The sequence below is a fragment of the Monodon monoceros genome, unplaced genomic scaffold, assembly GCF_005190385.1.
Source record: "Monodon monoceros isolate NGI ecotype Baffin Bay Population unplaced genomic scaffold, NGI_Narwhal_1 Super_Scaffold_18, whole genome shotgun sequence".
NCBI classification, from domain to species: domain Eukaryota; kingdom Metazoa; phylum Chordata; class Mammalia; order Artiodactyla; family Monodontidae; genus Monodon; species Monodon monoceros.
Genome location: NW_021703774.1, coordinates 68,725,164 through 68,737,668, shown reverse-complemented (window position 1 = coordinate 68,737,668; position 12,505 = coordinate 68,725,164). Strand labels below are relative to the sequence as shown.

The 12,505-nt window shown below is 48.3% G+C and overlaps 1 protein-coding gene across 1 annotated transcript; it reads right to left on the bottom strand.

Annotated features, from left to right (window-relative positions):
• Positions 1-7,048: 7,048 nt before the first annotated feature.
• Positions 7,049-12,502, bottom strand: ISG20L2 (interferon stimulated exonuclease gene 20 like 2). The gene is made up of 4 exons (XM_029230013.1): positions 12,451-12,502; positions 10,984-11,829; positions 8,680-8,880; positions 7,049-7,968 (listed from the first exon to the last, which is right to left on the bottom strand). The coding sequence occupies exons 2-4, from the start codon at positions 11,713-11,715 to the stop codon at positions 7,855-7,857; spliced, it is 1,047 nt and encodes a 348-aa protein (XP_029085846.1). The 5' UTR covers positions 11,716-11,829; positions 12,451-12,502; the 3' UTR covers positions 7,049-7,854.
• Between the last annotated feature and the right edge of the window lie 3 nt (positions 12,503-12,505).

Genomic DNA, 12,505 nt, shown 5'->3' with positions numbered 1-12,505 from the left:
CCAACCTGGGAAAGACATCCAAGCGGGAGCTTTGGCACTTGGGATATACTCAGGGACACGTCCCTGGGGGATCAAAGGAGCCAGCAGCTCCTGGATTTCACAGCTGCCAACCTCTCGCCACGGTCTCACGCCTCCTAAATCCCAGTGCCCTAGGACTGTCAGCCACACATTTCCAGGTTTCCAGATGATCTGGAGTTTTGGTTAGTCTTCCCACTGAGCTTGCAGTAGCTGGCCTAGAGAGGGAGCCATCCTGAGTCAAGGACACACAGTGTGTGCCTTTCTCCCTGCTTGGGGGCAGTGTGGTCTCATTGGGCCAAGTCTCCTCTGATGAGCTCCCCGACCCACGGGTGCTAGGTTCCTAGGAGCCCCAGGGAATTGATTCCAAAGCTGGGAGGAGGCAGTTCTTGCCTTGGAGTGGAGAGTGGGCATGGGGGTGGGTTCTAACCTAGTAGAAAGGCAACAGATCACTCTGCCCTTTCCCCAGCCTGGGGCCCCTTTGATCTGACCCCAGATCCACCCTCCCACCCTTCAGGAAAGCTTCCCAGACCTACCCACTCTGCCAGCTCAGCCCGGCGTCCAAGCCCCAGCCTTAGGTCTCTGGCTGTCAGGCTATATTATCTGCCTCTGCCTCCCTGTTGGTCCTGGGTGTGGGCTCCATCTCCCTCCCCAGCTCCCAGGGCGGGGGCAGTCTGCCTTCTTCCTCCTTTGGTTATGGTTTGGATCCGTCTCATGGAATCTTTCCAAGAAGGAACCGAGCAGGATTCCACAAGGTAGAAGGGAGTGAAGAACCTGCCCCTTGGGGAAGCTGCCTCTGGTCTAGGGATGCCAGACAATTTAGGTTCCTGGTGCTGCATTGGGACAGGGGGGTCAGGGTCACAGGCACAGGGCCCAATCCTCAGTGCCCAGGTCTGGGCAAGGAGTGGCTCTGACTCTGAACCCACCACTGTGCAACAGCTTTCCATGTACTGTCTTGGGTCTGTTTGATTCCAAAGCTTTGCTCTTAAACACTTCAGAGTGGAATTCAGTGGAGCCTGGAGGAAGATTAAGATGTACTTGTCTTTCCATGGCAAATTCTTAAAAATACCTTCTCTCTCTGCCTCTTCCCTCCACCCCCATCTCTCTCAAAATCGTATGCATTATATACACTCTTTCAAAGAAAGCACAGAGTTGATGGTATCCCTAAATAAGGCTAGAAGCCTTACATATTGAAGAAAGAAACAAACAAAACCAGCAAGTCAGCACAGTTAAGCGGTGGGAGGGCAGAGAGGAGATTGGAGCAAAGACCTGTGCAGCAGTTCCCACAGGCCAGGGGCTGGGGTGGAAGGGACTCACCAGGACCCCTCCCCTAGCAGTGCCACTAGATGTTACTTACCCATTTAGTCACTGCGCGAAAGAGACAGTGCAACCCTGACTGTCTGCTCAGAGTCTGCAGCAAATCTCCACCCCTGACCATCCTTGGGTCCCCAACTTCTGAGGGTTGCATGTACTGTTCTTCCCCTAGATATCTACATGACTTGCTCCTTCACTTCTTTCAGGTCTGCTCAAGTGTCACTTCCTCAGCGAGGTCTTCTCTAAACAGCCCATCTAAAATCTTATGTACACATATCTGCCTTATCCCCTTACTTTTCCTCACGTCACTCATCACCCCACTACAAGGGAAGTTCGTGCAGACTTCGCTAGCCTACAACAGTACCTGGCACATGGTTTGTACTCGATAAATATTTCTTGAACAAGTGACTGAAAAGTGAATGACATCAACCAAAATCAATGACTACTAAGGCTGAAAGAAATACCTTTCATTAGTACTCTTGTTCCTGGCTTAATCATTTATTTAACTGTCCTTGATAGATGCATGAAAGAGGTACTCTGACAAAAATCAGGTCTGAAAACGAGAGTGATATAGCCCTGGCGGAGGCCATGACCGCTGCCTGGGAGGCCTCAGAACTCTGCATGCTTCTCCATGATGCCTCAGCCGCCCTCTTAGGAATCCCTGACCCAACTCTTTGAGGCTCACGCCATGTGTTTATTGCATCTTCAACTCCTTGTTTGCTGCATCTATCTACCTCAGGTCCCTAAGGATCTAGCTCAGGCTCCCCATCCTCCTGTTTCTAATCCTGCTGCCGGGGAGTTCCCTGGAGGTCCTGTGGTTAGGACTCCACGCTTCCACCGTAGGGGGCACGGGTTTGATCCCTAGTTAGGGAACTAAGATCCCACGTGCCGTGCAGTGCAACCAAAAAGAAATCTATCTATCTATCTATAGATATAGGTACAGATATATAGATATATAGGTATGTAATCCTACGGCCAGCCACCTGGGGGCTTCCAGCGCTTACTCAACAGGTCAGCCTCTCAGGTCCTTGACTCCATGGACTCCACCAATCTTATCTCCATCTCAGTTCAGACACTCACCTCCAGGACCACACACTGTCCTCCCATTGCGGCCTATGCAGCCGCAAGCATTTAAACTCTCCACTTCTCTGTTTGGGCTGCCGAGTGATGCTAGAAAAAAACTGTGACAAGCAGCTTGCAGTGCTCCTGCAAATTCAGGTTCTGACCTCAATCAGGAACTCTGCCGTTGCTCAGAGGCCCTTCCTTGTGTTCTCGGTCGGCTGGCTCTCCCGTCTTCTCAGTGGCTGCTGCAAACCGTCTTTATTCTTCCCAAGCTCCTGTCCCCTGACTTCCCCCTCATACTCAGCAGACCACTCTGCCTCCCATTTAATGAGCAATCGAGGTCACCAGGTGCTAATCACTTTATTCCACCATCATCCCAAACCATCTCCATCTGCCCTACCCGTTCCTTTTTCCTTTCTGTCCCAGAAGACAAGGGATCCCTATTGCTGGCCAAGGCTAAGCTTGGCATCCCTTCCCCCTACTCTTTCAGGATCCCCTGTAGCTTACTTCACCTGCCCCCTCGTGAGCCACCTTATGCTCTACTGGCTTTGTCCATTGGCATCCTTAGACTTCTCACTCCTACAGCAACCTTCACCTGCTTTTCTTCAGAGCCAAGAAAGAGCAGTCCACACCCACTCATCTCCTTCCTCACCTCCAATTTATTCTCCAGCCCACCTCAGCTGAGCTTCTGCCGCCTTCCCCACCACCACCACAGACATTGCTGAGATGAAGGGCACCAAATCGCTACAAAACAGACCCTCTTCTTTGCTCTCAGCTTACTGGCTCTCCGTGCTGTTAATTCTATCTCCTCCCTCCTGGGGATTCTCCTTAGCTGTCCTCTTACCCAATAGCCCTCTCTCAGACCTCTCTTCTTCCAGCAGCTTATAAGGATGGGTACTTCCTGAGACTTTGATTTTGACCTTCTGTTGCTCTTTATACCTTTATGTATAAAGGCTTCGTTCCAATCCAAGGCTTCCATCCCACTGCTACACTCTTGTCTCTAAGCCTTAGTTTCCGGCCCCAGATCTCTCTTACTCTGCTAAACTCCAGTCTGGTACATCCAGCTGCTGGCTGGACATCTCCATTTGGGTATCTTCAGGCAGCTCAAAGTCAAGTCAGTCAATACCCAAGTCATCCTCCTCAAAAACCTGCTCTTCTGCCCACCATATTCTCTGTCTTGGTGAACGGCACCACTGTTGTCTATTCACTGTAATTCAGAAATATCAAGGCAACCTTTAATCCTCTTGCCCTGATCTCTAAGTCTTACTGATTCTACCTCCTCAGTGATGATCATATGCATCTTCCCACTTCATTAATTCAGGACTCCATCACTGCTCATCAAATTAGTCAAACAGAAGAACTCAGCTCCTGGCCCTTCCCCAATCCTGCTTCCATTGGGCTGCCAGCATCGTCTTCCTAAAACCCAGATCTGACCACATCACTCCCCTGCTTTAAATCCTTGCAGGATTTAAATTGAAATTGAAATTAGTTTACTGGTTTCTCTTCTTCAGGTTGCTGTAAGCAACTCGGGGTCACATGCCGTTTCTCTGTGCCTAGCACAATGCCTGGCACATAGCAGGTGTTTAATAAACACTTGAGTGGAAGGATTCCAAGCCTCAGCAGGTGCTGCCTGAATGTGTTAACAGCGAAGCAGGGCAGTGGTTAAGAGCAGAGGCTTCAGACAGGCAGACTTGGCAGGTCTGAATGCCAGCACCACCAACCTCCAGCTATTTGGCCTGGGGAATATTTCTTCCTTTTTGTCAGCCTCAGTTTCCTCAACTGTTAAATGGGAATACCTCCACCTACCTTACAGAGAATGGGACAATGCTCCTAAAGGACTCAGCACAGTGCCTGACACAGAGAAGAACTCAATAAATGGTTGCCATTATTATTATTAATGACAGCAACCATCAGTTAAACGTCAAGGTTAGAAGAGAACCCCAGAATTTTAATGCTAGAACCACTGGGGCTCCAAGAAACAAACTGACTGACCATCACAAATTTAGTAAGTGGCGAGATCAAACTTAAAACCTAGTATCAATACAACAATAAAATGCTGTTATGGGCTGTTTTGTGGACTTGCCCTTAATTACAGGGTAAATGAAAGAGCACTGTGAACAATAATACGTAGACTGTAGACGTAGGATATTCATAAATGCACTTGGCATATTGCATACATGGGAATTTGTGTCTCTAAACTTGGACTTGTGCTAATGTGCCTTGGGGTAAGTTCATAATTACAGTGCTGTTCATCTTTCCTATCGTCAGCTGTAACCATCTGTTAAACTAGGAATCAAATGATTCCTTTAGAGCCTTAGCTCGATCAGTGGTTCTTTTTTTTTCTTTCGGCCACACCGTGTGACTTGTGGGATCTTAGTTCTCCAACCAGGGATTGAACCCACGACCTCGACAGTGAGAGTGAAGAGTCCAGTGGTTAACAGGACGGCCAGGGAATTCCCTCAATCAGTGGTTCTTAAGGGTAGAGAGAATGGCAGTGCTATCACCTGAAATTTCAAAATACATCCCCCCTTACCCTTCTGAGAATCACTTTGTTACATGGAATTTTAAGATCAGTAATGTGTTTGGCATGATAACACTTCTCACACTCTTTTCCCTTTATCATTCTCACCTGCAGAAGGGGGTCTTGGCATTAGAAAACATTATTATGCTATGAAAAGAATGCTATTGGAAGAGCATGTGTTTTGTTATACGTATGCTCCACTCTGAAGAGCCTTAATACCCAAGACAAAACAGGACTTGCTGATTGCTATTTCCATAGTAATCTGCAATGGGGCTTATCTGTCATCAGTTGGATGAAGGCTGGGACCAGAGGGGCAGAGAAAGAGGGGATTAAAATACAGGGATCCCCAGGACTTCCCTGGTGGTGCAGTGGTTAAGAATCTACCTGCGAATGCAGGGGACATGGGTTCAAGCCCTGGTCCAGGAAGATCCCACATGCCGCGGAGCAACTAAGTCTGTGATCTAGAGCCCACGGGCCACAACTACTGAAGCCTGCACGCCTAGAGCCCGTGCTCCGCAACGAGAAGCCACCCCAACGAGAAGCCCGTGCACCACAATGAAAAGTAGCCCCTGCTTGCAGCAACAAAGACCCAACGCAGCCATAAATAAATAAATAAATAAATAGATTTATTAAAAATATAATAATAAAGTACAGGGATCACCAGGCACCTTGCAGGGTGAGCTGGGCTCTGACCAGGAAGTGTGATAAGAGAAGAGTAAGGAAATGTCTGCAAGGTCCTCTGGTCTCCAGGTTCTTCCTGGTGAGCTAAAGTGAGACTGGGCTCTTCCCAATGCTGGACTGAGGGCACCTGAGTGGGGGGTGAAGTGGAGCATAAAAGCCAGTTGCTACTCACATGGATGGACCTAGAGATTATCACACTAAGTGAAGTAAGCCAGAAAGAGAAAGACGAATACCATATGCTGTCACTTACATGTGGAATCTAAACTATGACACAAATGAACTTATCTATGAAAAAGAAACAGACTCAGAATAGAGAACAGACTTGTGGTTGCCAAGGGGAAGCGGGGTGGGGAAGGGATGGATTGGGAGTTTGGATTAGCAAATGCAAACTGTTATATATAGTATGGATAAACAACAAGGTCCTACTGTATAGCACAGGGAACTATATTCAATATCCTGCGATAAATTACAATGGAAAAGAATATGAAAAAGAATGTATATATACATGTATAACTGAATCACTTTGCTGTACATCAGAAATTAACACAACATTGTAAATCAACTGTACTTCAGTGGAATAAATTACAAAGCCAGGTACCCTAAAACTTGAACTCGAATGAGAATTTTCCACACATATTCTAGTTTACTGATCACAATGTAAGTAAGACTCCCCTTCATTTCAATTAAGACTTGTATCCCCACTTTTTGGTGTAGCCTTCCTTGATTAATCCCACTTAGAGGTGTGTAAGGATGCCTAGCACCTCTTTGTGAAGTGTCATGGACACTACATATGTTGGGTTCAACAGGAACCAACTTGCTCAGAGCTCAACAGCTGCCTGTGCAAGCAGATCCTGTAGCGCAGGACACAACAGCAAGACCACATCTGGGGTCCAGTTTGGCTGCAGGAAATTCCCTTCTATAGGCAGCCATGACTGTGACTCTGGCCCCTGGAGCCAAACTAGCCACTCAAGAGGGCACAAGCCTTGGTGTATACATGGAGTCTGCATTCTCTCAAGACAGAGTGCAGTGATCCCAGATACAAAGTCAGACCTGTGATTCACCTTCCCAACATGAGGGTGTATACCACCGAGGAAGAGCTGGCAGGAGCGACCAGGCCGGCGTCATGAAGCACCCTTCTTCCCCGGCTCCATCCCTCCTGCCCGCCCGCTCTCTGAGTCACTCTCCTGGTCACATACCCTGTGTGAGGGTGTTCGCATGGCTTGGGGTGTCACTTTAGGTGTGCTCGTTGACTTGTGGTAGGGACGAGGACAAGGCAGCAGAGCACATGGGCTACACACAAAGGCTTGGTCAGCGCTTCTTGATGACTTCCAGCAAACCAGGGCCCAGTTAGTGTCATTCACACAGACCCTGGACCCCCTATCAGAATTATAGCTCTACAGGATCCTGTGACAAAGCTATTTAATGTGAAGTTATAAAGAAAACATCACACAATTGTTTTTCCTTTATAAAAATTTATCAAGGGAATAATTTGAGTTTTAAAAGGCTTGGTTTAGCAAAGTAAAAGACTAAAAACCATTAAAACACTTTGAATTCTTCTTTAACCTTCCAAGTGGGGTCTAAATTAAATAAATCCTCTATCACTTTAGGAAAGAGGCTGCTTTCCTAAATCCGAAAAATTGATTTCCAAGTCACACTCTCTTACCTCTACTGCCTTGTAACCCTAAGAACTAAACCTCACCAGGGATGGCTCCTCTGGAAGTCAAGGTGGAAAGAACAGGTGAAATCCCAACACAGACTGGATGTAGACTCTGAGCCAAAAAAAGTCTGAGAGAAACTGTGATCATACAAGTTATCATCCAGCAGGATACTTTTGGAAAGTTCAACACGGTGCTGCTAATTATTTGAGAACAAAAGGCATAAAATGAGACCCTAGTGATAATGGTCACCCTAGTGATAAGGCAGTTTGGGAAACTACACTTCCCAGTATGCCCTGCCCCTTGAAAGTCAAAAGGCTTTCCCAGGAGCAAAGCACCCTGGAACCCATGGTTAGCACCATTTAAGAGGTAAACAGCCTACAGGGCTGGGTTCTGACATGGAGCCTTCCTCCTTCCATGGAACACTTAACAACACCTGAGGTGAAATTTTAATGGATTTTAAGTCTGGGGTGGAGCCTCACTCTCCCCAACAACTCTAGTTTCCAAAGGTGTAGAGCTGGTAGAGCTGTCCACTGGTCCACTGCCCTGTTCTCCTGGGTGTGGTGCTGCCTCTGCCTCCCCACATCACCAGTGTCCCCACTGGAACTAGTCTTTTGGGGGATTCTGGGCCAGGTGCTGTTCCCACTCAACTTCAACCAACTTGTACAGCTCCATGGTGGCCTGAGCATCTTCCACAGAGGAATGTCCGCTCTTCCCAACCTGAGAGAAGGAAGAAAAGGGAGGAAGAGAAGAACATGAAGCTACAAGAGACTGCTTCTTCCCTTCCCAACTGGCTCCCTCCAACCCACTGATGCTGCTGCTTCTGCAGTTAGCGGGCTACAAAGGTGGACCTCTGGTGAGGCCCTACTCCTTATCTAATTTCAGGGGTTCAACTCCTATGCTACTGTCTGCGTCAATCCTTTCTGTAGCAACATGTACATACCCTATTGTTCTACATTCTTCTGTAGAGGCAGAACAAACCAGATCATAGACAGGCCTTCTGAGACTTCCACCTTCCCCAGTTCCTTAACTGATCTGTATATGACATGTGTCTACAGCCTCATGCCAGGCAGGCCATCCCCTCTTTGACTGCCAAACATATGAAATACATAAGAGCCTCTTGCATCCACTACGTGGTCTTTTAGACCACCACAACTACCTGCTTTCTACTTTTCTTAGTTAGGGTTTTATCCCCACTTTCAGGCTTTTTTCCTTTTCCAAGTATCCTTTGGAACACTCTGGGAGGTAGAGAACAGGAATAGTTATCCCTATGTAGAGATGGACCCCTTTGCCCAAAGCTCTTCCCATCAGAGCATCCCACCCAGATCTCTCTACAGCCAGAGGAATTTGAGGGTCAGAGCCTGGAGAAAGGCAGCAGGAGAGCCTTCAGTGTCCAGGCCAGAGGTCTGGCAGCATTTGGGAAGACGCTACCTGGATGTCCCGGCTCAGCAGCTTCTTGGTGAGATGCTTCAGAGACATGGTTGCATTCTCTGGGCAGTCGGCCTTACGGTTGAGGAGGGGGATATGGGAGGTATCTCGGGTTAGGGACTTAGGGTGAAAATACTGAAGGGCTTTGAAGTCATTGTGGATGGCATGCCCCACCACTATCTTCCCTGTGAGAATCTTCAAGATCTGAAACAGGCATGGGAGAAGAGGTGGTGAGGAACAGCACTCAAAGATGTAGCCCCTGCATCTTCAAAGCCCAACATGGCTGTTTAAGTCCTTCTAGGTTCTTTTCACCAATTGCCCACCTGCCTCATCCTTGAAATGCCCTCTTCCACAAGTTTTCTTTCACCTGAAATCTATCTCCTCTCTCCAAGGTAAAAGTAGGTATTTTCTATGGTGTAACCCTGTTTGGATTTACATCACCAGTGGCACCTTATCTTCACATTAATTTCTACCCCAATGTGATGTTCATGTAACTACCTAGTTCAGTCCTGGCTTGATACCTGAAGTTCTTTAACCATGATCATTATGTTGGCCTTAGACATAGGCTGGGACGAATGTTGTTAAAGATGGGCTCCAGGAAGGTACTGGAAGCCCCAAATTATATGCAAATAGATACGCATATGTTTGCCCTTTTTTTGGGGGGGGGGGTCCATGGCTTTCATCAGATCCTCAAAGAGCCTACAAGCCATAAAAGATTAAGAATTGGGAGTTCCTTGGCAGTCTAGTGGTTAGGACTCGGCACGCTCACTGCCTGGGGCCGGGGTTCGATCCCTGGTTAGGGAACTAAGATCCTGCAAGCTGTGAGGCACAGCGCCCCACCTCAAAAAAGAAAAAGATTAAGAATCATTTATAGACCAAGGCTGCAGAGCGAAGTGATCAAGAGCCCACGCTTATGCTGCTTTAACAAGAAATCAGTCCCGGCGCTTCATAGCTCCTCCTGCTCATAACCACAGGGTATTTACCAGCTGGTCAGGAACCTTATTCACACCATTCTTGGAACCAAATAATTTCTCACCATTTCAGAATCTTAAAGCATAAGGACACACTGCCAATGAGGATAACTAAAGAATATGTCATGAGCTCTGAAGGCCATTACCAAAATGGGGTTCCAAACAGATTGTGAACAAGAGCAACAGGCCTGGAATCAATGCCTGGCCTCCCAATGGGACCCCTTGGAAGGGAAAAGACTCATTTGAATGTACCTTAGTCTCATACCCCAGCTTGGGCACTGGTTTTTATGATGAAAGCCAGATATAGTCCAATCAACTTGGTATTTAGTTGCTCCTAACTGCACCTGCAGTTTACTGACCACTAACACCTTTACTTCGCATTAATTTCAACATATGGCCTGCCTTAAAGCTAAGTGGATTTGCTGTTTCAGGCCCACCCCATCTTCTGCCTCTCCCAAGCCTTTGCTCAGCTATGCCCCTGGTGCACAGGATGTTCTTCAACTCTTCAAGTTCTTTCTAAAATCCAGCTATTCCACCTCTGATGAAATTCCTCCAACTGACTGCTCTGGCATATGAGGAATTATTGGAACAGTGTGTGTCTAGAGAAGGCAAAGAATGTGGAGCTGAAATTACAAAGAAGTGGACCGAAGGCGCCCTCTGGAGGCCTTCCAAGACCAGCAGGCTCCCTTCCCCTTCACGTTTACCAGCTCACCCGCCTTTCCTGTTCATTTGTTGTGGCTCCAGTATTCAGCATAGGACTTACAGTGGCTAGGTTTGCTCAGTGAGTGAGATGAGAACCCCAACATACCAGCCCGGTGTCTTTTATCCCCTCCACTGCAGGCTACCTGTTCCAGTTATACAAATATGCCCCAGCTCCTTCTGTCAATGTTCTGCCTTCTCCTACCACCAACTTTCCACATTGCCACAGGCTACTTCTTGCTTGGGAAGCCCTCTCTACCTCTCTATTCTCAACCCTAGACCCCACCTCTACAAGGCATTCTCAAACTGAGCCCTTTCCCCCTGGCACTCATGCCTGTTGCTCTGTCCATCACTGGCTGTTATTTCTCTAGCAGATTCCCAGTTCTCCAGATGAGGATTCCACTTGGGACCTAAAAGATCTTAACTAATAAAGTTCGTTACACCCGCTAATTGTAACTTTCCAGACTCTCACCACTCCTTATCCCAACAGAAAGCCTTCTTCATCTGCTACTCCACCCACTCCATCCCTCCCTCCACAATCCTTCGGCGCCTCCCCAGGGTGATATTCTTTGCAGAAAAATGATTTGGACCTCTCCCCACCCACCCCGCTGCTACCACCATCTCCCATGCCTCTCACCTGGCTCCGAGCAATCTTGAAGGGTGTAGCATTCACCATGTGCTGCTTCCGGATACCGCTCCATCTGGTCCGGTAGTCCACAATGTGGCAGGGGGGAAGGATGTACTCATCATAGAGCACATCTCCGCTGTAGCTGACAATGCTACATCGAGCCAAGGAACTGACATGCCCCTTGGGTCCTGTGCCCACCATCTCACAGTCAATTGCCACCATCTTCGTTGGCATCTTCTGGGATGCTCCAGGGTATTTATTCTCTGAGTGAGCTTGGGTGGAGATCTGTGGGGCAGTCTTCTGAGGAGGGCTCTTCTGGGAGCCCTTCTTCTGGGGGCGAATTGGGAGGCTCTCGATCTTTGGTAGGGCACTCTGGAACTCCCCCAGCAAATCTACTTTAGCCACAACAGAACCAGCTTTCTGTGAAGGAGCAGGGGTCAGCCAAGGCACTGCAGATTTCTTGTCCAGGGACTGCTCTGACCCACTGCTGGAAGCAGCAGTCTTCTTTTTTGGAAGGGGAGGGGCCTTCCAAGTGCCATCCACCTTGGGAGTGTCCCCTTTCTTTGAAGGTTCTGAGTGCAACTTAGGGACCTTGCTAGGGGGCTGCTGCTTCTTATTCAGAAAGCCTTTCCGTTCCAAGAGCCGCCGCTTCTTGACAAATTTTTGGTGCTTGGCATTGCCTTCTAATGCCCTTCTGGGGGGAGGTTCGCCAAAATCCAGATTGAGGAGTAAGGTAGACATGATGACGGTGGATGGTGGGAGAACAGTTGGGAAAAACAGCTTACCAATGAGAGGATGGACAAGTCATCCTCTGCTGAATCCCATAGGCCAAGACCTGGAGGTTTGTAGTATACCCTGGGGAAGAAAATGATCCTGATAACGGAGTCCATAGGCCTGGGAACCAGTAAGATAAGACCCATCTCCGTAGGACTTAAAGGAGAGAGGAAAGACATCAGAGTAACCTCTCAGATAACGTGAAATGTGAAATGATGGAAGGAGGACTTCCTTCTGAACCAGGAAGCCTGGGTTCCAGGGAAGCCCCACAATTCTCCAGCAGTACGGTATTAGGAAGGTCATTTCCCCTCTCTAGATCTCAGTCTCATTTGTAAACTGAGGGGGTTGCAGGGCCAACCAGCTGAAACTCTTGTGATCTGGAACGCCAGAATAGGTGAGCTCTATCATTTGCCCAGGGAAGGAACGTCTAAGTATGCTCGAAGGCAGTCACAGGTTTGGCATAGTTGACCTCTGAATTACCCAAGCATCCCCAGCACGGGTCCCAACGACAGAGACAGAAATTCAGGCACCCATTTCCCTCATCTCCACGTGAGGGAAATCCCCACATGCAGCTCACTCAAGTCCTTCTCCCAAGAAAGGACCTTTGACAACACATATTAGCGGAGGGGAAAACCGAGGCTGGGGACAGCACAGTCTGGCCGTCCACGCCACGGAGCCAGCTTCCCACCCTCACACACCTACCTCCCAGATGGGCCCAGCTAAGACCGGAAGCGCCAGGAGCCGGATGCGGAAATTG

Bases quoted from the DNA above. Each gene is read 5' to 3' on its own strand.
- ISG20L2 (XM_029230013.1), bottom strand. From the start codon at position 11,715: ATGTCTACCTTACTCCTCAATCTGGATTTTGGCGAACCTCCCCCCAGA. The intron at 8,881-10,983 runs GTGAGAGGCATG...TGCCTGTTTCAG, and splicing joins TCAAGATTGCTCGGAGCCAG to ATCTTGAAGATTCTCACAGG. The intron at 7,969-8,679 runs GTAGCGTCTTCC...TCCTTCTCTCAG, and splicing joins TGCTGAGCCGGGACATCCAG to GTTGGGAAGAGCGGACATTC.